Genomic DNA, 25,221 nt, shown 5'->3' with positions numbered 1-25,221 from the left:
TTTTAATTCTCTTAAATTTGTTATGGTTTGCTTTATGACCCAGGATACGGTCTATCTTGGTGCTTGTTCCATGTGTGTGCACTTGAAAGAATGTGTGTTCTACTGTTGTTGGCTGGAGTATTCTGTAAATGTCAATTAGTTCCTTTTGGTTTATGGTGTTATTTATTTATATCCTTGATGATTTACTTTTTATTTATGTCAATTATTGAGGAAGGAGTTTCGAAGTTTTCAATATACTGTACATTTTTAATTCTATCAGTTTTTGCTTTATATATTTTGAATCTCTCAGTTGCTTATATATTAATGATTGTTATATATTCTCAGTGAATTGATCCTTTTATCTTTATGAAATATCTCTTTTTATCCTGGTAATTTTCCTTGCCTTTTAGTCTACATTATTTAATATTGATAGAAGTATTTAAGTTTTCTTTTTATTATTTTTAGTATGGTATATCTTTTTCCATTTGTTTACTTTTAATCACTATATTTTAAATGAAGTTCTTATATAGCATATTTTTCAATGTTGACTTTTTAAAAATCTATTTTGATGATCTCTATCTTTTAAGTGAAATGTTTAGACCATTTATGTTTAATGTAAATATATGTTAAGATTTAGGCCTACTATTTTTTATTTGTTTTCTATTTGTGCCTTATGTTTCCCTTCATCTGTTTCGCTTTTGCTGCCTTATTTTGTATAAATTGATAATTTTTTAGAATTACATTTTAATTCATCTATTTATCTATTAAAGATTTAATCTGTTTTATTTATATATTAGAATTATATTTTAATTTATCTAAAAGGATTATCTAAATTTTATCTCTTGTATACATTTTAATTTATCTATTGGGTCTTTGATTATATCTGTTTGTATAGTGTTTTTTGTTTAAATGGTTGCACTGGATATATATACATATATATATATATATGTATATATATATATGAACTTTTCAGTCAACTTAGAACTAATATTTTACCAAGTTCAAGTGGAATATAAAAACTATACCACCATATAAGTTCCTTTACTCATTTTGGGTTGTGCTTGATATATGTATATTACATCTATGTACACTGAAAACCTCACCAGACAATCTTATAATTTTTGTTTTCAAAAGTCTCATATTTTAGAGAAGAAAAATAGTCTTTACATTTACCCAGATATTTACCATTTTTGTTATTATTCTTTCACTCCAAAGTTCCATCTTCTCTGTGGTATTATTTCTCTTTTGTCTAAAGAACTTCCTTTCCCATTTCTTTTATAGTTGGTCTTCTGGTGATGAATGCTCTTGGTTGTCTTTCATCTGAGAATGTCTTTACTTCTTCTTCATTCCAGAAGGATATTTTCACTGGTTATAGAATTCGGTTCTTTTCTTTCAACACTTTAAAAATGTTATTCTACTGCCTTCTGGCATCCATAGTTTCTAATGAGAAATCTATAGTCATTTGAATCAGCGTTCCCCTATGTGGCATGCATTGTTTTTTGTTTTGCTTTGGTTTGGTTTTTGGCTGCTTGCAAAAATTTTTCTTTATCTTTGGGTTTCAACAGTTTGATTACAATGTATTTGGGTGTGGATTTTGTTGGGTTTCTCCTATTTGGGGTTCCCTGAACTTCTCGAATCTGCAAGTTTGACTTTTGCAATATTTGGGAAGTTTTTGACTATTTTTTCTTCAAATATTTTTTTTTTTTTGTGGTACACGGGCCTCTCACTGTTGTGGCCTCTCCTGTTGCGGAGCACAGGCTCCGGATGCACAGGCTCAGCGGCCATGGCTCACAGGCCCAGCCGCTCCACAGCATGTGGGATCTTCCCAGACCGGGGCACGAACCTGTGTCCCCTGCATCGCCAGGCAGACTCTCAACCACTGCGCCACCAGGGAAGCCCCAAATATTTTTTTATAACACGCTCCCCTCTTCCTCTAAGACTCTAAAGACTCAAATGTCAGACATTTTGTTATTATCCCACAGGAATGTGGGACCTGTTTTTTCCCCAGTCTTTTTTTCCTCTTGTTCTACTGATCTAGCTTCAAGTTCACTGACTCTTTCCTTTGTTATCTCCATTTTTTATATAGTCAATCTAATAAATTTTTTGTTTTGGATATTATATTTTTCAGTAGTAAAATTTCCTCTTGTTTCTTTTTTATATCTTCCAATTCTCTGCTGAGACTTCAGTCTTTCCACATTTTAATATTGTTGGCCCTTACTTCTTGAAACCATTATAATATCTGCTTTAAAGTCTTTATCTGATAATTCAAATAGCTGAGTCATCTCAGGGTTGGTATCTGTTTATTATCTTTTCTCTTGTGAGTCACTGAGATTTTCCTGGTTCTTTGTGTGACAAGTAGTTTTGGATGATATCCTAGACATTTGCAATATTACCTTATATGACTCTGGGTTTTCTTTATAACCTATATTGAATGTTGATTCTTAAAAAGTTTTGCAGGCATTTGATCTAGCTAGGTTCACTCTTCAACTCCTAAGGGCTCCCTTCTGTGTCTTCTGGCTGGGAAACTAGTCAACCTAGTCTGCTGCTTTAAGAGCCAAGTAGGGGAAGGATAAAGAGAAAGAAAAAACAGGAATTTCAGACCCCTCACTCCAGACCACAGTTCATCTACTTATAGAGAATTCCCCTCTGCTTATAGAGAAGAGTTTTTAGATGTCTGTTCTGCTGCTACTGCCATCACTGCCACTGCCACAGGACTTCATCTTAGGGCTTGGGGCTTGCTTGGGTGCTGGGGCAGAAGAGAAAACAAACATACAAAAGAAACCAAAGGATTTCCCCCACTCTTTCAGTCACATTTATTTGAGTAGGAGCTGTGTACTAGCTGGGAAACACAGTAGCAGAAAAAAAATAACAGGAAGCATACCACTAATTGGTATGCTTTGGTACTACATACCTTGATTTGTAGTTTATTTCCACAGTCTACCTGCTACCATTTACTTTTCAGAGCCCTCAGATAGCTAATCCATGCATTCTGTGAAGGGTTTTTAGGAAAATTCATTGAGAGACTGTGGGAAGTGAGCTTATTCCATCTGAATCAGAAGTCTTCCTTAAAATGTTTCTGGGTGTTTAAAATTCATTTATTTATAAAATTCTGATTAATTAATATGTGGTTAATTTACAGAATCAATTTTAGTAAAATTATTTAAAAGAATTATAAAATCCCAGGATCCAAAATTCCCACGTAAATTGTTTAAGCCAATCTTTTACCTTTAACAAGTCCTTTTCACCTCAAACAGCAGCTAATGATAGCTAAGATTATGTGCTTGTCAGTGCCTTAAGCTCTTTGCCTTCATTAACTCATTTAATTTTCACAGAGTACTACTAGGTAAAAACAGTTGTTTTAAGCTCCATTTTACTGATGAGGAAACTGAAGCTTAGAAAGCCTTTCTTCTCAAAATGTATTCCTTGGACCAGTCACATTCTCATTCATTTGGGAGCCTGTGAGGAATGCAGAATCTTGGATTTCAGCCTAGACTTTTGGTATCAGAATCTGCATTTTGAACAAGATTCCCTATAATATGTATTTGTACATTAACTTTTTTGGAAACACAGGTTTAGAGAAGTTATAAATAACTTGATATCAAGGTCACCTAGCATGTAAGTTGTAAAGCTAGGATAGACCCTGGCTGAATAACTTCAGAGCCTGTGCTCCTGAATACTGTGCTGTCTTGCTGAATGATTACTTAGCCTGGATTTGAACAGCTCCAAAATTAATATGATGTTTATATTGAGCTAAAAAAAGATCTGTTTTCTTGTGGACCTTTCAAGTTGTACTGTACTGATATAATCCCTCTTCCATAAGATAGTACTTTAAATATTTAAAGGTAGTTATTACCTTCTCTCCCTGGATGTTTTTTTCCAGGCATAACACCCCCAAATCTGATTACTTTTCTTCATGTGACATGGTTTTGAGTTCTCTCATGAGCTTAATCTTGTTTGTCTACCTCCCTCTTAAAAAGCGATGCTATTTGGTGATCCAACAATTATGATTTCTTTTAATTTGATGTGATATAAACAAGAAGTTACCTAATTTTGTATATAACATCTGTATTTATTAACGCCTACTATTTATTTAAAAGAAATGTAAGACCTGCCCTCAAGGAGTTTAGCATTTATTTAGGGGGAGAGAATTAATACATCTGAAAAATTGGAGAGCAGTACATATCAGTGTATGAAGTAGACTTTGCGGTTAAAGTTCCCCGAACTTGAACAAATCCCCAAACTCCTGAAAACCACTACAGCATGTAATGTATCGAGACAGTTTATAGAAAATTTCTCTATATATATTTGTGAGCAGAATTTCTTACTAGCTGGAGTTCTTTTGAACCAGTTTAATCAGTTTTACTTATTCCGTATGGCATTATTCACATGAAGATCCAAGCAGATACCAAATCCAACATTGAGTTCTTGAATATTGGTGTTTTTTCCCAGGTAAGAGCCATAATTGGCTCAGATTTCTTTATGTTTTCTTCTCCATCAAAGCAGGAGAATTGGGGGATTTTGGTGACTTATTTTGCAACACCATCTCTCAGATTGTTTTTAAAAGAATTTTATTTTCACTCTAGGATATGTTATTGTGCATATCATTGCAGAGAAAACAAAATTATTTGAGATGTAAAGATGCTAGACACAGTTATATTCACTCACTGTCTTAAGAAAGATACACAAATCAGTTTCACATCCCAGCAAAATTGTAAGTCATATCATGAACATCAAGAATTACTCCTGAATATTCAAAATTGTCTTGAATTATGAAGTATTGAAGAGTATGGGATGTAGATCATAATTACATTACTAAGTGAGAGGAAGGAGAAATTACCAAGTCAGTCACTAAAGACCTAATCAAATCAGTGGGCTTTGAAGAATGGGAAACATTAGCACAAAAGTTTTTCCTTTTGTTTTAAAGAGTATTCAAGAAAAATTTATCTTTTTAAAAATATAGGATAGAAAATAATATTGAATAAAAATTAATTTTTAGATTATTGCTAATCTATATGGGAGAATCTGTTCCCATTGATTTGATATTATGGCATATTCTGTTTCAACAACTGTCAGAGAAATGTGTGCTAATCTCTGTGCCCATGGAATAGCTAAAAATTAGATGTAGGTGACGAAAGCTGGGCATAGAGTTGGAAGTCCTATGTGCTTGAGTTAGCAGTACCAGGAAATGTACAGAATTTCAGTATGACCTTGACTGATAACACATTCTACTACTATTCATTTGGTCATTTCACCTTTATGAAGCACTTAGGACACTGTGCTACACATTGGGGGCCTAGAAGAAAAGGACCAAGTCCCTGACTCAGGAAGGGATTGGGGGACAAAAAGATCTTAGAGGCATGATGGTTTTTGAGGTACCCATGAGCCACCCCAGTTAAGATGCCCAGCAAGTCCTGTAAGATCTACCCCATGGGGACCTCAATCTTTAGCACTTCTGTTAGGTGAGGGAGAAGGCTGAATCATTTAGGGAAAAGAGATTTTAAGATTGGGCTTCCAGTATATATTATTGCTTAAGTCTTTATTATTAATAAGTACCCAGAGACAAACATTCAGCGGATAGGCGATTATGCCAGTATATTCATTTGGCTTTTTAAATTATTGGTGTTTCTAACTAGATTCGTAGAGCTTATTAAAAAGTATTAAAAATGAACATATAGTTAGTTACCTTTACTCAAGAAAGTATAAGTTCAGTTTACCATTAACTGGAGAATTCCCTGATTGTAGCTAATTGCTGGACTTAAACTTTACCATCCACAGTTTGAATTTCCTATGTTCCTTGAAAGAGGGCACAAACAAGCTATTCATTTATGTGCACTTTTCAAATACTATTTATGCTGACTCTTAGTTATCCTTGGAGAATGCCTGTCTATCTTGGAAAGGACTTAGAGGCTAATCAGAAGTTCAGCATATCATCTGGTATAATCAAGAGAGATGAAAGAGGAAACATGGCAGTCTTTGAAATAACATTAAGCCAATTGAAATTTGGCATTCATTCACATTTCCCACACAGGAGCCGGAGTGGCATTTAGAAAAATAAATCAGATCATGTTATAGCTCTTAACACCCTTTTAAAACCTTCCACTGGCTTCCTTCAGTTGTACTTAAATCCAGACCCCTTACCTTGGTTTAGATTACATCTTCCCCTTCTGGCTTGATCTCAAACTGAAATGCCACACTGACCTTTCATCTGTTTCTTGAGCATGACAAGTTCTTTCTTACTTTTGCCCTAGGATCTTTGCACTACCTCTTCCATTTGTCTGGATTGGTCTTCTCCCTGAAACTTCACACTGGCTCTTTCTTATATCAGGTCTCAGTTCAGATGTTACCTCTTCAGAGAGTCCTTCACCAAACTGTCATGTCAAAAGTACCTTTTTGCAAGCATATACCTGGTCATATCCCATTAACCTGACAATATTATATCGTATTTGTAGCAGTTTTCAGTACCAGAAATTATCTTATTTACTTAGTTTGTTCTCTCTCTCCAACACCACCCTCACGAAAATGCAGACTCTTATGAGGGCTGGGATCTCATCTGTTTATTTGCTGTAGTATACCCAAAGCCTGGTTTCTGTGAACATGAGAGTAGTTAATTCATGTACAGCTCTCCGAATGGATCTGGCATATTGTAAGCACGCTCCAGCTGCTATTGTTGTTGTTACTATAAGTGGCAGTAGTGACAGTATATTTAGGCATTTGTAGAAACTCAGTGGAATACTGTATTTTGAAGAGACTCAGGATAGTACCTAATTATAAAAACCGAGCGCTGTAGGACACATCATAAGTATAAAGCATTTCTATTTATAGAGGATTGAAGAAGTGAAAGTCAAAATAACAGTGTTCTGATTGGAATATTTTTCCCCATGTTTTTCAGTTTAGAAAGTTGTGGTCAGACCATCAGTACAGAGCTGGGGATCCTCAAAAACATATCTGTCTCCTAAAATTGTGAACCATTAGGGACATGGGGTTGTGCTTTTAAGCATTTCAGATTAAAGCCAGTTTTGCCAGAAATGATTGCTCTTAGGTATTGGATTAAAACTACTTTCTTTTTTTATTTTTCTGATTTGGACCTGGTACCGAGTCAGGCAACATAGTGTGCTCTCGAGGAGATTCACTGTTGAGCTCTTCCCTGTGTGGCCTTTTTCTTGGTGCTGTCACTTGAAATAAACGTGTATTTATGCAGCATTCTCTATAACATGAGTTACATTGCCTTTTGTTTCTATCTGTTCCCACAGGTAACGGTTAACCTCTTCCAGATGCAACACCTGCAGGCTGCCTCCCTCGCGAACAATTTACAGTCTCTCTGTGATGGTGCCAAACTCTATGACCCAGGCCAGGAGTACAGTGAGTTTGTCAGGGCCACGAATTCAGCTGAGGAAGAAAAAGTTGATGGGTGAGAATTAATGTTAGGTGAAATTATTTCAAGGCATAAAACCTTTACTGCTAAGTTTCCTATCTGGTGTCAGGTGATGTTTTTTTCTAACACTGGTAGAATTGACTTTAAAACCTTCTGAATTTTTAAAATATTATTTAAGATGTGACTCACTTAAGAGTAAAGTTTTCCATTTTAACACAGAGCTCGGTTCTTTGAGATTTAGAAATCCTTTGAGAATGGCAAATCATGGTCATATCAATTTCGAATGTCCACAAACTTAACAACCTACATTTTCCACACAGGTTATACCAGAAGAGTTTAACCATGATATGAATAATGGACTGTACTTTTGCTATTCTTTTCTGTGTTTCAGCTATAATAAATAGAAATGATTAATAAGTTTTATTCACATCTCTTTTAAGAAGTTCAACAGTATAATATGGTCTGTTCCTAATATTTAGTTAATTTAATTACTCTGTTCATTAAATTAACAGATTCTCCTGAAAATAGAATAAAGTAGTCATGCTTCTGAATGATGAGTTTTATTTGGGTTTTTCTTAGGAGTGTAAATAGACAGTTAACAAATACCCCTCACACTCCTGGATATGGACCTTCCGACTCTTTAGAGGATGTTGTGCGCCTTCCTGACAACTCTAATAAGATTGAAGAGGACAGATGCTCTAACAGTGCAGACATATCAGGTAGTGTTTCACATTAAAGACAGCACTAATTTATGAAAGATCAAATTGTTTAAATGGGATCATTAAATGAATTGCAGCTCTGGAATTTAAAAAGCAGGCCTTGAATTGTAACCTTATGAGGTTTTATTCACAGTTGTGAGCACTGTGCTTGTCTTACAGTCAGTTGCTGAACACTGTTGAAGAAGTTGGACTTGTCTCATTTTAAATAATATCGGTGTTTTGAAACACTTACGAAATTTGTCTGTAGCCAAGTTTGACTTTAAATATTCTTTTCTTAAAGGTCCTTCTTTTATAAGGTCATGGACATTTGGGATGTTTAGTGATTCTGAGAGCACTGGAGGAAGCAGTGAATCTAGATCTCTGGATTCTGAATCTATAAGTCCAGGTACATAAGTATTTAAGTCTAGAGTGAAAATTCAATGACAGATTAAAATTTTCCTTTAGGGGGATATTTTTAACTACTTTCTTTTCCTTTTTTTTAAATTGACGTATGGTTGATTTACAATATTGTGTTAGTTTTAAGTGTACAGCAAAGTGATTAGGTTATACATATATTTATGTATATATATACTTTTTTGATTCCTTTCCATTATAGTTTAGTACAAAATACTGAATATAGTTCCCTGTGCCATACAGTAAATCCTTGTTGTTTATAACTATCTTATTTTTATAATGAACTGTCTCATAGAGAGGGATTTGTACATATATGTGTACAGTTTACATAAAAATAATAGAACAAACCCTTATATATTCAACACCTAGCCTAAGAAATAAAACATTATTAGTATATTAGAAGGCCTCTATATATACCTCCTTGATAACCTTGCTCTATCACCCCCCAGATGAGCCACCATCCTGAATTTTGTTAATCTTTCCCTGGCTATTTTAAATGTTTTAGTACTTATATCTAGTTGAGCTTTGCCCACTTTGGAACAGTATGCAGATGAAATCATACTATTCTTTTGTGTCTTCTTTCATGCATCTTTTTTTGGATCATATTGATATGAGAAGCTGTCTTTATTTTATACTGTATAGTATTCCGTTTTATGAACGTAAATGTGATTATCTGTCTTTTGGATTGTTTTGTAGTTAATCACTATAATGAACTGTACAATTAAGAACAGTTCTCGTGCCTGTGATAATTTCATTTTTTATAAATGTGCTTTAAGGTACTTTGATAGTCTCATGCTCCTTAGAGAGGCAGAATAGATGTTTTGAACTCTCCCTTAGTGACTTCAAAGAGAATAACTTGCCAGAGGTAATACAGCTAGCAAGAGAAGAAGGTGTCACTTGAACCCTTGAGATTATTACTTTCGATGTTCTTTCTCCTCCGCTTTTCTGCCAGAGACTTCTCCCAGTCTTGTTCTTCCTGGCTAAGTGTCTTTCTCCTACGCTCTTGGCACTGCGGGAGATAAGTTAGGATTTAACCTACCTCAGAGTCCAAGGCTTTGTTTTTTTGCCTGGTGTTCTACATATTACAGAAATTTTATTCATGTAAATAAAGCCCTTGAATTTAAAGTTAGAAATGACTTTCACGCCGTACTGGGGTTTATAGGCAGGTTGTCAGCAACTACTTTGAGTCCTACTTTAAAATTATTGCTGTTCAGGAACACTCTGGAGATGCAATCCTAAATATTTAACTGAATATTTGTAATTAGCTTTGTAAAAACAGAGTGGTTCTAGCTATCCCCAGAAATTAAGAGACAGTCTAGAGCCAGCTCTGAATTATTTGGAATCCTGTAAGACTTCATGTGGTAAAGACAGAAATTTGGAAACTGGTCGCATGATAAATGGGTGAAGACTGAGGGGTGCATAGCCTGGGAAAGAGGAAACCTGGGGACGTGACAGCTGTTCTCAGACATTGAAGTGTAGAAGGGTGAGAGTCAGCCTGCTTGTTTGCTCCTTTAGGGAGACATGTGACCAAGAGCTGGGATTTATAGGTGACAGGTTTCTGCTCAGCAATACAAGGAAGTCATTTTACAGTTAGAATAGTTCGAAAATCAGCATGTGGTCTCATGATTTCTTAGTCATTGGAGGACACATTCAAAACAAAAACTAGATGACCGCCTTTTAAGCATAGTTTGAAGGCAGGGGGAATCTTTTGGGAGAGATGTGGTTTAAATAATTTGTAAAGCCCTTTCTAACTCTGAACCTAAGACTGTTAAGGGCTTGAGTTAAGTGTAACCTTCCACTTAGACACAGCCCTGTGTGTAATATCAGCAGGGAGCAAATAAACCTCATTTCATTACCTGGTCAGGCTGCTTCCACCCATGCTTTGAGACACATGGCAGAGTCCTTGGCTGACAGCTTATATCCCATGCTCTGCTCCCTGCCAGGATCATTGGTCCTGGTTCCTGGTCTTCTGTCTTACTGGCAACATAAATGTGATGGTACTGTTGTATTGCTATGTTTGTAGATTTTTGTTTATTTTAGAAAGCTTTAGGTTACAGTGTAAGTATTTCTTTATCCTTTAATTCAACAAGCATTTAATGACAACTTTACCATTGTGCCAGCTATTCTGTCAGACATTAGATATAAGACTTGAATAGAAAATACTCCCTGTCCTTGAGTTTATAATCTCTAGCACTTACTATCAGAAGTTGACAGTAAGGTTCATTGGAATGTGTGATCCTCAATTTTAAATTTATTTGGAAAAGTCAGATTTGGCTCATTCCTTTTTTGTTCCCAAGAGTATCAGAATCCCCTGTGTCCAAAGTCTGTGAATGGAAGCAAATGTTTACATTGTAGCTAATATAATAGTATGACTTGCGTTATTCAAAAAATGTCGTCACTACCCGTTTCTTAAATTCTACAATGAATTTTCTTTTAGGAGACTTTCATCGAAAACTTCCACGAACTCCATCCAGTGGAACCATGTCTTCTGCAGATGATCTGGATGAAAGAGAGCCACCTTCCCCTTCAGAAGCTGGTATTACACTCACCTGAATCAAGTTTCCACTAAACCAGTTGAATCAGTAGCATTGCATGATATTAGGGAAAAAATAGTATGATTTAAAGAATTCCTTTACTGTGTATTTTTAAAAAAGGGCATTATGGTGACTTAAATGTATCCCAACAAATTATGTACAAGGATGGTTTGACAATGTATTAATCAAATGTTACAAGTAAAAATATAAGAATAAACAGCAAAACCACTAGAGCCAAAATGTATTAGCATGTTGATAAAATAGGCTAGATATTTTGGTCTTTCATAAATCTAATAGTGACGTAATTGTTCAGAGTGTTGCAATACATGAGAGACATTCTAGTCATGAGAATTTCTGTATGAGAAAAGCCTCTTCAAAAGAAATAGTGTAAGAAGCTAGGCAGGAAAAGTAAATACATGTACTTCTTTTTTTTTTTTTTTTTTTTTTTTTTTTTTTTTTATGCGTTACGCGGGCCTCTCACTGTTGTGGCCTCTCCCGTTGCGGAGGACAGGCTCCGGACGCGCAGGCTCAGCGGCCATGGCTCACGGGCCCAGCCGCTCCGCGGCATGTGGGATCCTCCCAGACCGGGGCACGAACCCGCGTCCCCTGCATCGGCAGGCGGACTCTCAACCACTGCGCCACCAGGGAAGCCCATACATGTACTTCTTGAGGGCAGGGAAAGTTGTGGATGCTGAAGGGTATAAAAGAGAAGTCATGTTAATGGCTTCATTTGAGACCTCCAGATACCTGTTCTGGTATCATTTTCTTAAATAGTATAAGAACATCTGACCTCTGGTAGGATTTTTTTTTTTTGGCTGCATTGAGTCTTTGTTGCTGCGCGTGGGCTTTCTCTAGTTGCGGCGAGCGGGGTCCGCTCCTCGTTGCGGTGCGCAGGCTTCTCACTGCGGTGGCCTCTCTTGCTGCAGAGCATGGGCTCTAGGTGCCTGGGCTTCAGTACTTGTGGCTTGCAGGCTCTAGAGCGCAGGCTCAGCAGCTGTGGCTCACGGGCTCAGCCGCTCCGCGGCATGTGGGATCCTCCCGGACCGGGGCTCGAACCTGTGTCCCCTGCGTTGTCAGGCGGACTCTCAACCACTGCACCACCAGGTGAAGCCCTCTGATAGGATATTGGTAGATAACTAGCTAGTATTACTTATAATTTTGTAATGAATTGAGAATAGCTTTATCTTTAATGCAAATAATGCTGACACACTAACCTCATATAGCTAGTTTTATTCCAAGCTTTCAAAGGGTCATTTTCTAAGAATGTAATGCCACCTGTGTAATAAAGGACATGTTAATAACTGTAAATTCGCTGATTCTGGAAACATTATGCCATGCTATTTGAGAAGTATCTTATTGGTCTGATGGTGATTTTTACTCGTAGCTTAAATGTTTGATATATGTGTGCCTTGTAAGAGATCTATAAGTTGGATGCTTATTTTGTTATTACAGTAAGAGCTTTTTGTAATCTTATTTAAAGATTTTTTTTTTTTTTTTTTTTTTTTTTTTTTTTTTGGGGTACGCGGGCCTCTCACTGTTGTGGCCTCTCCCGTTGCGGAGAACAGGCCCTGGACGCCAGGCTCAGCGGCCATGGCTCACGGGCCCAGCTGCTCCGCAGCATGTGGGATCTTCCCGGACCGGGGCACGAACCTGTGTCCCCTGCATCGGCAGGCGGACTTTCAACCACTGCGCCACCAGGGAAGCCCTAAAGATTTTTTGAAATGTAGTATCATACGGTATAATTTTTCTGTAGTCTTACAATTCTTACATGCTATTCTACTTCTGTTACAAGGACCCAATTCCCTCGGAACATTTAAGAAAACTTTGATGTCAAAGGCAGCTCTCACCCACAAGTTTCGCAAACTGAGATCCCCCACGAAGTGCAGGGACTGTGAAGGCATTGTGGTATTCCAGGGTGTTGAATGCGAAGAGGTAAGGTCTTTCTGGAATTACATTAGCCCTTTTATGCTTTTTGCTTTGAGCAATGCTTTTTGTTATTCATTTTACCGATTAGGATCTTTTGCAAATGTATTTTTAATAAATTGAACCACGGTGTATTTCTGTAATTTTATATTTCATTTTGCTAGTAAATGTATTTCAAACACCACAAGTAATACCTTTTAAACTCATTTTTGTTCTGTTACCACTCTACCTGTAGTTTGTCCAGTTGTGAATAGTTTTAAGGTGAGTTAACCATTTTAGACTTTCATTTTCTTGTAGTGTCTCCTTGTTTGTCACCGAAAGTGTTTGGAAAATTTAGTCATCATCTGTGGTCATCAGAAACTTCTGGGGAAAATACACTTATTTGGAGCAGAATTCACACAAGTTGCAAAAAAGGAACCAGATGGCATCCCTTTTGTACTCAAAATATGTGCCTCAGAGATTGAAAATAGAGCCTTGTGTCTACAGGTACATTATAACTTTTAAAATTAAAAATTTTTAAATGTAAATGTGATTTGTTCTAAGGATAAGGAGACATTAAAGGAGAACAGTGCTCTCAGTTTTTACTAAATAACTGAATTTATTCAGATTTATTTGGAAAATATTACCTCATTTGGTCCTAGTTTTTTCCTAAAATATTTAGAATTGAAGTAGACATTAAGTATATTTAGAGGTCTGCATTTAATCATTTGTACTGAAGCAGAATTTTGCAAAATTTTTTCTCTTTTCTTCTCAAGGGAATTTATCGTGTATGTGGAAACAAAATAAAAACTGAAAAACTGTGTCAAGCATTGGAAAATGGAATGCACTTGGTAGACATTTCAGAATTTAGTTCACATGACATCTGTGATGTCTTGAAATTATACCTTCGACAGGTAAAGTTTTTAGCCTTGAAATTTACCATTAAATAGAGCAAAAATATAATTTGCGGTTTGCCACACATATTTTTTTCATTGACATAGACCATGTTAATATCTTTCCAATTATTAATGTACAGATCAAAGAGTGTATAAAATATATGTACAATTTAAAGACCCATAATAGTAAAAACTCATTTTCCATCACCTAGCTTAAGGAAATAAAATATCACTATACCTTATAGAAGGCCCCTGTTTGCCCCTCCCTAGTTGTAGCCCACAGCTCTACCCAGTGGTCTTTCCTAACCATATTAATACCTCCCTCTCTTTTCTTAATAGTTTTAATACCTGTTGTGTATTCCTAAACAATATGTCATTAAGTTCTAGAAAACTGAGTAGAAAGCATAAATCTAGCTGTTTAAGAAAAGTCCACCATTCGCACTGTTATATGAAGAATTCAGCCAATAGAACGGTGTCTGGGTCATAGTTTGGCTTTACTTTCATAGATATTTTAAAATAACTATTGTGGGAGGTTAGTGGTCAAGGTGTGAATGCATTCAGGGAACATGAAGTTCACCTTAGTTGGGGGGCAGGGCTATCCTATAAACTAGGTACTATAAATTCAGCAGGAATGTGGTCAGGAGTGGACTTGCTCTATATTTTCTCTTTCTTTGCTCACTCTTGTACCTGAATGTTATAGGAGTAGGTCTGAAGAAAACGCTTCTGTGGGTGAAGTAAGTGGCCATAGTGGCTCAGGCAACAGTTCTTGGAAGGGTTACCGGAACAACCAGCACATTGTCATGATAAGCCAAGTACAAAAGATCTGGGACAAGCCCAGCTGCATTCTGTCCTTGGGTGAAGCTCTCTGTCCTTGGGTGAAAGTGAAGAGACAGTTATGGAGAGCATAGTGACGATGGTCCTCATTGTGTCCCATCTCGGGAGCTTTGTTCTTCATCTAGGTCCTTTTTAATATGGTGAAGAGCTGTCATCCTGGGATCTCTCTGCTCTACCCAGTTCTGTGAGGGAACACCTGTCTTCTGTGTCATGTCTTCCTGTTTTTTATTTATTGTCCTGTTTTGGTCTTGCCCATCTTTGAGCAAGGTGGAATAAGAGTAAATATTTGAAACTGTTTGATCTGTAAATGTATTTATTCTGCTTTCTTGAATGGGAATACTGTGAAAGTTTATAGTATTGTAGGCTGAAAATTATTTTTCTTCAGAAATTTGAAGGTGTTTTTTTATTCTCTTTGAAGCCTGAAATCCTTCTCATTCCTGATTCTTTTTATGTGGCCTATTGTTTTCTCTCTGAAAGCTTGTAGAATCTTCTTTTTCTCTCCATTATCCTAAAATTTCACAATGTATGCCTTGATGTGGGTGTATTTTCATCCATGGTTTCAGGCACTCCACAAGCTCTGTCATTCTGCTTACTTGTCCTTTAGTTCTTGGAACTTTAATTTTCTTGCTCATTTCCTCCTCTCTATTTTCTCTCTATTTTCTTTCTGGAACTTATATTTGGATACTTAACAACCACAGTGGTTCTCTAGTTTCCTTCCCTTTTCCCTAATTTCATTTGTTTTTGTTTTAACACCTTCTAAGAAACTTCCTCAGCTTTTTCTTCCATTCCTACTGTAAACTATTTTATTTCTGAGATCATCTTTTAATTTCCAAGAATTCTGGTTTTCTGTCCCTTTTATAGCATTCTTTTTAAAATTGAATGCAGCATCTCTTCTACCTGAACTATTCGTAGCTTTTTTTAAAGAGGATTCTTTCCTCTGCTTAGCTTCTAGCCCCATCCAATAGAAATATAATGTGAGCCCTATATATGATATTAAATTATCTAGTAGCCACATAAAAAGAAACAGGTGAAGTTAATTTTAATATTTTATTCAACATATTGAAAATATTATCTGAACATCTAATCAGTATTCTTAAATTATTAATGAAGCATTTACCTTTTTGGCCCTGACTCTTGGAAATATGGTATATACTTTTCATCTAGAGCACATGTCAGTTTGGAGCAGCCACCTTGCCACTGCTCAGTAGCCGTATGTGGATAGTGGCTACGATATTGACAGCACAGTTGTAGACCTTCAAGTTGGTTTTTGTCCTACTTATTTTGACTCTGTCTTCCATAATTGTCTCCTTAAAATTAAAGCTTTGGGAACTGAAATCTGTCCAGAAGCTCTTGAATACATGAAGGCTTTGAAGATTCTGAGCTTTACTGTAGTGTTATCTAGGAGAGCTGTTTGGGAAGTACCTGAGGTCTGTATCTCTAGTTCTCTGCTCTTGGGCTGGTCTGATACCCCAGAGAAAGGTCTTTCCCTGCCTACAGGTATGGTTCCAGAACTCTGGGAGCCATGTTAGGTCAGAAGCTCCAGGATCTCTGCATTCAGCAGGCACACAGTCATTAAATCCTTATTTTAAGGTAGTTGCCCACCTGTTCCTTGTGCTTGGCATTGCCCGTCCAGAGACCCTCTGTTTCACACTGCCCAGAGAAGAAATCCCCAGACTTCTGAGGTTGCTCAGGAGCATGGAGTGGAGACAAGGATATAGAAATCTAACGCTGTTCAGATAGCTCACCCTTCCCCGAGATCAGAGGACCTAGTCTCACAATCCCTGAGTCTCCTTAGGATCCGCTAAATCATGTTGGTTCTCAGTTTGGAATTTCAGCTTTCTCAGGAGCGCTACGTCAGCACTTGTTCACCTCCTCTTCGGCTTGTGAAATGTTACTTTTGTCCCCATTCCTGTTCTTCCAGTCCTGTAGGCTTAACTGTATTTCAGTGGGGTGGTAGGAGGGAAAGAAATTAGGTACAAATGTTGGGTGTGCCACATTAGCCCAGGAAACTATTGATATCTCTTCAATCACATTTTATAGGATTCTCAACTGAGAAGTGGAAACAGTATCTTTGAATGACTTTTAATCTTATAATGAATCATCCTTTATTTCTTTTATTCAGTGGAGGATAGGAAATAAATGGGGTCCAATACTATCAGCTCTCATTTTATCCTAGGAATACTGTGGGACCAAAGCTTTAGTGTGGGAAGCCATGCTCAATTCTTACAGTGTTAAGAGAGTAGCCTTTATTTACTCATTACCATGTGGTAAATCTGAAGCTCCAAGAGTGACCAAGATGGTAGAGGTAGAAATTAATCTCAAGGCTTCCCCTCTCTGAGAACAGAAGGGGAAACTGGAGAAGTGGTGCCTACCTCACCACAGATGTTGTAGGACATCAGCTAGCCAGAGAGATGCTGTATTTTCCATCGCTGAGCAGTGGAATCTTTGAAATCAGTTATGCCAGCAGACAGATCAAGGTGGTATGCCCATTGACAGTTTGAGAGAGGAACTTTTTTTGACCTACTTATGTCAATTCAAATGGTATTTAAAAATTGGATGACAAAATGTTGACAGTTTCTTTCTCCTAAGTCATATTGTCTTTTGCTAATCTTCAATCTGGCCCGAGTAAAACACAAGCACCCTATAGCTTTTTGTTCTCTCTCTCCCCCATACCTACAAAAAATAAGCTTTTTCTAATTAATTTGACTTATATTGTATATTATCCTGGGTTTGTTTTAATAAAATAGTTGAAGATCATGCTAACTTTGGGACAGTCATGAATGTAATTGGTATAGCATATCTATCAGAGTTTTAAAATCATATCATGTGGCTTTGGGTTTAGAGTTTTACTGATTACCAGTTAAATTATTTTTAATATAGATATAATGTATGGTGATATCGGATTTACTTTATAGATCACATCTAGCAAACATGTACATTGTTTTGTTCTTGGGTGTAATTTTTTTTCTTCTAGTTGTATTGAGATATAATTGACATACAGCACTGTATAAGTTTAAGGTGTACAGCACAACGATTTGACTTACATACATCATGAAATGATTATCACAGTAAGTTTAGTGAACATCCATCATCTCATACAGATACAAAATTAAAGAAATAGAAAAATATTTTTCCTTGTGATGAGACATGTACATTTCTAAAATGTGATTGACGTTAAGTCTTGTTACTCTAAAAAGAACATGCTAAACCACTCAGTAGCTATTCAGTAGGTTATTAACAGGGAAAAAATGGGCAGAATGGTATTTCTAATGTAATTTTATTTCTTTAGCTACCAGAACCATTTATTTTATTCCGATTGTACAAGGAATTTATAGACCTTGCAATAGAGATCCAACATGTAAATGAAGAACAAGAGATGAAAAAGGATAATCCTGAGGACAAAAAATGTCCAAATACGTGTATAGAAATAAACCGAATTCTTCTAAAAAGCAAGGATCTTCTAAGACAATTGCCAGCATCAAATTTTAACAGCCTTCATTACCTCATAGTTCATCTTAAGCGGTAAGAATTTGACTAAGACAGACATTGATTAGTGGGTGGATAATTGATCCGTTTTTCGGTTTTTATGGGTTTTTTAAAAATTGTGGTAAAATACACATAACATATAAATTTACCATTTTAGCCATTTTTAAGTGTACAGTTCAGTAGCATTAAGTACATTCACACTCTTGTGGTATTGTTTTTACATTGAATGTTTCATTTCTGATATGTGTTAGGGAAAGAGAGACATTGAATATATGTTCATGCAGCCAACATCTTTCCCTCAGATGCCACTTATATGCCAGGCTCTGGCTGGGGAAATTAGGATGCAGATAGAAGGTTTCTGTCATCTGTTGTGCTTGTCAGCTTGAAGGGCAGACCTGCACACAAGTGCAGCGCCGCGTCGTTCTTGTTCTGACGGAACTTTGCTCAACATGCAGTGGAAGATGGGGGAGAGGGGGTCATGAATCAGAGAAGGTAACCCTGAGCCAGACTTGGAGAACTGAGTAATGGTTTGGTGACAGAGAATGTACAAAAGAGCATTCCAGGCAGAGGGTAATAGACACAGAGACACAAGAGATCATTTTGCTTTTGAGGACATTTAAGTAATTTGGTTAGGCCAGGATATAGCAAGCAGTAGCACAAAGTGAGCTGGAGGAGTCCTGGTAAAGTCATACATACTGGCAGATGAGTCGACTGTCTTCTTTCTGTACCCACTAAAGAATTTTTAGCCGGGAATTTAACATGCTCAGGTTTGCCTATTAGATCTTTATGGCAGCTGGTAAAACTGTACTGGTTCCTTCTACTTACTTATATTTAATCCTAAGACTGTGAAACCCAACTTGGTGTGTGGTCAGTATTTAAGCAAATAAATAGATCCTTTCCCTAGACTTCTGCACCCTTCCCAGCCCACAGTAAACGACTGTCAAGGAAATCTAATACAGCCTTTTGTGTTCGGCATCACAGAGTCGTAGATCATGCAGAAGAAAACAAAATGAACTCCAGAAACTTGGGGGTGATATTTGGACCAAGTCTCATTAGGCCAAGACCCACAGCTGCTCCTATCACCATCTCCTCTCTTGCTGACTATTCAAATCAAGCGAGGTTGGTGGAGTTCCTCATTACCTACTCACAGAAGATCTTCGATGGGTCCCTACAGCCACAAGATATAGCTGTGTGTAGTGCAGGTGGTGGTGCACCTCAGGTTGACCAAGGCTATCTTCCGAAGCCTCTGTTATCACCAGAAGAAAGAGATCCAGAACATTCTACGAAGTCACTGTTTTTCTCTTCAAAGGAAGTGAGTTTTGCTCTTACGGAATTGTGTTGGAACTTTGTAATGTTTACGTTATTAATAAGTTAAGAATCTTTGAACTGTTTATTTTGAGGTGTGTTTTGCTTCTTCAAGTTTAAAAATTTTCTTCCATCAACAGGATATCCATACTGCAGATAGTGAAAGCAAAAGTTTTGAATCCACTGCATCATTTGAGGAATCAGAACGGAAGCAAAATGCATTCGAAAAATGTGATGCATGTCTCATTGGTGAGTGGCCATGTAAAATGCATATTTGCTGACTTAAAACTGTCCCAATAAACCATGATTAAAAGCCAAGGTGAGTGGCGTTAAGAGAAGTCAGAGAAAGAAGCTTCGTTAGTAAATGCATCTTTGCCAGCCATTAAGAAAGTTGCCTTCATTCTTTACAATAACCCTTCTTATAAAAAGACTTGGAGTTCGAAGGTGTGTTTTGTGTTCTGAAAACGTTTTTTATTTTTATTTTTGCCATTAATTAAAGTCAAGGCAGAATCTGGTAAGCAGTATGATGATTCACTAGCATCTTCTATTACTATAGATCATTGTATTGATCTCATTACTCATAAGGTGTCAACCAGACTCCTACAATTCAAAAACTTTAGACTCAGAAAACCTCTAAAATTTTTTTCAAATGCCTTTCCTGTTGCCTGCCTGTAACACATTAAACGCACTTATGTGTATATCTTTTTAATTTCCTTGACTGTAATCATTTTATTCACTGTATGGTAATTTTAGTTTCAGTGATAGCTACAAGCTATTCATTTGTGGAGAGGCTTCCACTTGTTACTATAATTCTGTACATCACTAGAGCTAACTTGCAGTTTTTTTAAGTGCAGCCATATATTTTAAATTTGAGTGTAATGAAGTATTAGTGATCACAGCCTGACAGGTCTAAAAAGTAAGGGAGCTAACATTCACTAAGTACCTGCCTGCTCTGTGCTAAGCACCGTGCTTATTGTTTGATTCCATTTATCAACAATTCTGTGCTATAAATAGGTAGTAATAGCCCCATTCAACCCATAGCCTAATAGTCTGAGAGAGGTTAAATAATGTCAGAGGTCATGCCCCTAATAAATTGTTCAGTATTTGGACCTATGTCTGTGATTATTTCACTATTCCATGAGCTAGGGCTCCCCATTAGGAACAGTAATAAAAATAAATGTCATTTTTCAAGGGCTAACTGTATACCAGATAAATAAGCATTTTTCATGGTTAGATCTTTTAGGCCACATATAATCATAGATAAAATTATGATTCCTTTTGACAGATGAAGACACTGAGGGGCAATGAGATTGCCTTGCCTAGTGCAGAAGGGGTAGAGCTGAGTTAAACCTGGCAGGTGGGGTTCAGAGTCTGCCCTCCTACCCATTACACTCAAGTTTTTTCCCTTAGAACTTAAGAATGCACTTTGGGGCTTCCCTGGTGGCGCAGTGGTTGAGAATCTGCCTGCTAATGCAGGGGACACGGGTTCGAGCCCTGGTCTGGGAAGATCCCACATGCCGCGGAGCAACTAGGCCCGTGAGCCACAACTACTGAGCCTGCATGTCTGGAGCCTGTGCTCCGCAAAAAGAGAGGCCGCGATAGTGAGAGGCCCGCCCACCGCGATGAAGAGTGGCCCCCACTTGCCACAACTAGAGAAAGCCCTCACACAGAAACAAAGACCCAACACAACAAAAATTAATTAATTAATTAATAAACTCCTACCCCCAACATCTTCTTTAAAAAAGAATGCACTTTGGTGCCTACAGCCTGACCACAGTGTGTCAGGTCCCTTAGGGTGTTTTACACACGTGGGGAAGCACCTGGGAAATCAGAACAAGAGAGCACTGTCCTGGAAGCCCAGAGAAGAGAGGTCCACAGTCTCAGGTAAGGAGAAAGGTCAGATGAGGTAAGGACTATCAAGTCATTCTGATGGGCTACTGTTTGCAGACCGCTGCCCAAAAGAGGAGCATGAGCAGAAGGCCGGAACTTACCAGAAATGGGACTATTTTAGGGGAGACGCTACAAAAAAGGATAGGGTCTGAAGGAGTTCAGGGTCCCAGTTTGAGAAAACATGGGTCCAGACTTGATAGGAAAGAGAAGAAAGTACGTCTGGGAGTAAACAGCAAATAAAGAGAATGGCATTTTTTACTTAAAACTATTCAACCTTAATCAGGCAGGATGAATATGATAGTCCATTTATTAGTTGATAATATGAGGGCATCTAAGGCATTTAATATGATATGCTCTCACTGTGGGTTGAATGTAACTGAAAAGCAGATTGAGTTGGCAAAAGCCTTAGGATTCAGGGCATAGTTACATTTGGTTGGCATGTAAATTGGTGAAACTTTTCTGAGGGTAACACACCAATATCTGCCTGTTGAAATCGTGACAACCCTTTCAGCCAGCAAATACTTGTTCATACACAGCACATAAGAGCTACATCAGCAAGTGTGGGGTTTTTTTTCACTAACCTGCAGTGAATTTTGTAGCTGTTTATTATATTGATTTAAATAAATATGGAATTCTAACATTTTAATTCAAAGTGTACCTTTAATTTTATGAGTATTTTACTCCTCTGCCTAGAGAATAACTTGGAAAAAATATATGAAGACCCTTGTTTTGAGAGGGTGTTCATCTATAACTCATTTGGACTCTCGTTAACTACGTGCCATAAAGTTTGATTTTTAAACGAATCTTTTCCTTTTTCAGACAACAAAGTGCGTTTGCTTGTAGACCAAGAGCTTGAATCAGCATCACAAAAGATGGAAGATGTTTGTAAAACCTCCAAGCTGCCTACTCTGAAGTCCGATAGGGAAATAAATGGCGTCGAGAGGCATACTCCAAGGACCAAGATTAGACCTGTAAGTTTGCCTGTAGACAGACTACTACTTCTTGCAAGCTCTCCTAGTGAGAGAACTGGCAGAAATATGGGGAATGTAAATTCAGGCAAGTTTTGCAAGAATCCTACCTTTGAAGGAGTTAATAGAAAAGACACCCCAACTATTGTTTGTTCCAAATTTGATGGCTTTGATCAGCAACCTCTACAGAAAACTCGGGAGAAACAGTATGAACAAAATGACCTGACTGCAAAGACTGCAGTGATTGTGCCCAGTGCATTCCAGGAAAGAGAAGTGTCAGTGAGCATCAGGAGTGGTGGGGACCACCCAGTCAGCACCACCAGTAAGCCATACACAGAACCCATCAGGTCAGCCAGACAGGTGTCAGAGAGACGGTCTTCTGACTCCTGCCCTCCTGCTCCTGTCAGAGCACCCAGAACACTGCAGCCCCAGCACTGGACCACGTTTTATAAACCACCTGCTCCTGCTGCTAGTGGGAGAGGGGATGAGGAGAAATCTGTGACATCCTCCGCAGCTGTGCCCCCTTGCACAACTCACGCTCCCCAGGAGCACGCGCTGAAATCAGTTCCAGGTTCTGAAAATGCATTAGCTGGTCCCGTGCAGACGGTTAGCAAGCCTAAAGAGAAGGCTGAAGAGCGTGACTTACCTGGTGTACATCCAGCATGTCAGAGACCGAGGTTAAAACGAATGCAGCAGTTTGAAGACCTTGAAGATGAAATCCCACAGTTTGTGTAGGGTTGTCAGAATTCAGTTTTTCTTTTTTTGTTTTGTGGTTTTGTGGTGTTGTATTTGTTTTCTGGAAGAAATTTTTGACAGGGCCTCTCGTATAGGATTGCCAAATCATGGATTTTGTTTTTTTGTCATTGTGTTGTTATCCTGTCTTGGTTATATTGAATGACAGAATGTTTTGATAGGGCCCCATCTGTGCCTCACTGGAATTATATGTGTTTTTGAAGTTGTGAATAAATAGATAGACTCATGTTTTTTTTAAAGTTCAGTTGATTCCCCATAATATGGTCCATTTAAGTGCATCCCTAATATATGATATAGCTCTCAACTAATAGGTGCAATTGAGGAAATCAGCTTTATTTTTTTGACGTGAAACTACATGCTTATTTATAAAAGGAATGTTTCTGAGTGCAAGTGCCTGAAAGATCTTTGTTTGGTATGATTGTTTTTTCACACAATTTTATAGTGTATCTTTGACCATTTGTGCTTTTATGGTATGTGTGTAACCTTGTATTTTTCAATTGGCGAGTCACTTAACTTTTTCATATTTGTGTAATGGCCAAAAGGCTTGCAAATCTGTATTTAATTGCATTTTAATTAATTGCCACATTTTACACGTGAGAGGCAGTTGAATTGTACAAAGAAAATGCACTTAAACATGTTTCCAAATTGTATAGTTCAGTCATGTCTTATTTGGTTTTAGCTATTATACATTTAGTAATTTTCACTTCTCGGCTTTGTTCTGCATAAACTTTTGTTGTTCAACAGCTCTGAACCTTTTGGTATTTTATATAATAGTCCAAAACAGTGTTTTAAAATTCAGTGCCTTTCCTTTTAATATTGTCTGGGATTTTCTTTAAAAAAAAAAAAAAAAAAAACCTTTCTTTTGTATGAAGTGTTTTCACTTATGAATAATTTTATGTACTTTTTCTACCTGAGTTTATAACCATTGACAATGTATGTTTCATCTGAATCATACAAAGATTTATTTAAGTTGATTCTAAGTATAATTCAATAAGCCTCATTGTTTGGAATTTGAGAGGAGGTATAGATGATTGGATATATTTCATTTATAAAATTCCCAGTTTTTAGAACTAGTATAGTTCTGTTATTTTCTTGGTTTTGTCGTTTTGCGTAAAATAGGATATAAAAGGGACAAAAAAATAAAATAGCCTCTTTTTATATGTGTGAATTATATTTGTAACAAATGCTTTTGTATGACCATGTTATACTTGATAAAAAATATATACATTAACCTGTTAAATTATTTCAAGTTCTTGTGGTTTCTCTGAAATTGTTGCCTCTTAGGGTGTGAGACTTTAAGGTTTATTAACCATTGGCTTAGTGGTCAGCACTTGGGGCTCATATGTCCCTTGACTACAACATGGAATTCATTTTATGGGAAGTTGTTCTATAGTTCTATATGACATTAAGGACTAGGAAGAAAGAATAACCCAAATCTTTTTGTACTGGAGCCTTGTTTTTAGTCCTCATTGTAAAAAATATAAAAGAATTGTATTGGTATGAAAACCTAAAAAGAAAATAAGAGCCAACATTGATTGAGCCCCTTCTGTGTGCCATGAACTCTGCTAAGTTCCACATAAATTATTTCAAGTTTACAGCATCCTATAATGGGTAGGTAAGTACTTTATTATTCCTGTGTTATGGATAAGGAAACTGACGCTTAGTTAAATAATGTGCTCTAGGTTCCACAGGTGTAACAGTTGGAGTCAAAAACACAGGGCTGCCAGATTCTGATGGTTGACCATAATGTTTCTTCGGGTTTTAAGTAAAAATAAAAGACATATTTTTCATTTTCACCAAGAACTTTATTCAACATGTATTCACTGTTTTGTTCCACTACCTTCTTCCATTTTTAAGGCAACTTCATAATTACATCTTCCCAAAACTTTTTATCTTTTTGAGCAAAGAACTGTTCCAGGTGTCTTTTACAGTCTTCCAGGGAATTGAAATGTTTTCCATTAAGAGAATTTTGTAAAGACCAAAATAAATGGAAATCCAAAGGTGCAGTGTCTGATGAATATGGCAGATGAATGAGAACTTCCCAGCCAAGCTATAACAGTTTTTGCCTGGTCATCATAGAAACATGCAGTCTTAGGTTATCCTGATGAAAGATAATGTGTTTTCTGTTGCCTAATTCCAGATGCTTTTCGTCGAGTGCTGCTTTCAGTTGGTCTAACTGGGAGCAGTACC

The 25,221-nt window shown here is 37.1% G+C and overlaps 1 protein-coding gene across 1 annotated transcript in view; it reads left to right on the top strand.

The window, feature by feature from the left end:
* The window catches only part of ARHGAP29 (Rho GTPase activating protein 29), a 64,606-nt gene extending 40,035 nt beyond the window's left edge, over nt 1–24,571 (top strand). Inside the window, 11 exon segments of the mRNA XM_032632941.1 lie at nt 7,230–7,387; nt 7,931–8,070; nt 8,351–8,455; nt 10,901–10,999; nt 12,790–12,929; nt 13,218–13,406; nt 13,676–13,813; nt 17,919–18,151; nt 19,097–19,427; nt 19,561–19,669; nt 22,130–24,571. Coding sequence (XP_032488832.1) covers nt 7,230–7,387; nt 7,931–8,070; nt 8,351–8,455; nt 10,901–10,999; nt 12,790–12,929; nt 13,218–13,406; nt 13,676–13,813; nt 17,919–18,151; nt 19,097–19,427; nt 19,561–19,669; nt 22,130–23,013 — 2,526 coding nt within the window. The 3' untranslated portion in view covers nt 23,014–24,571.
* Nucleotides 24,572–25,221: the final 650 nt, after the last annotated feature.

Source organism: Phocoena sinus, chromosome 1, assembly GCF_008692025.1.
Source record: "Phocoena sinus isolate mPhoSin1 chromosome 1, mPhoSin1.pri, whole genome shotgun sequence".
In the NCBI taxonomy this organism is placed as follows: Eukaryota; Metazoa; Chordata; class Mammalia; order Artiodactyla; family Phocoenidae; genus Phocoena; species Phocoena sinus.
The sequence above is the reverse complement of the archived record's forward strand: the minus strand, read 5'-3'. Positions and strand labels throughout refer to the sequence as shown.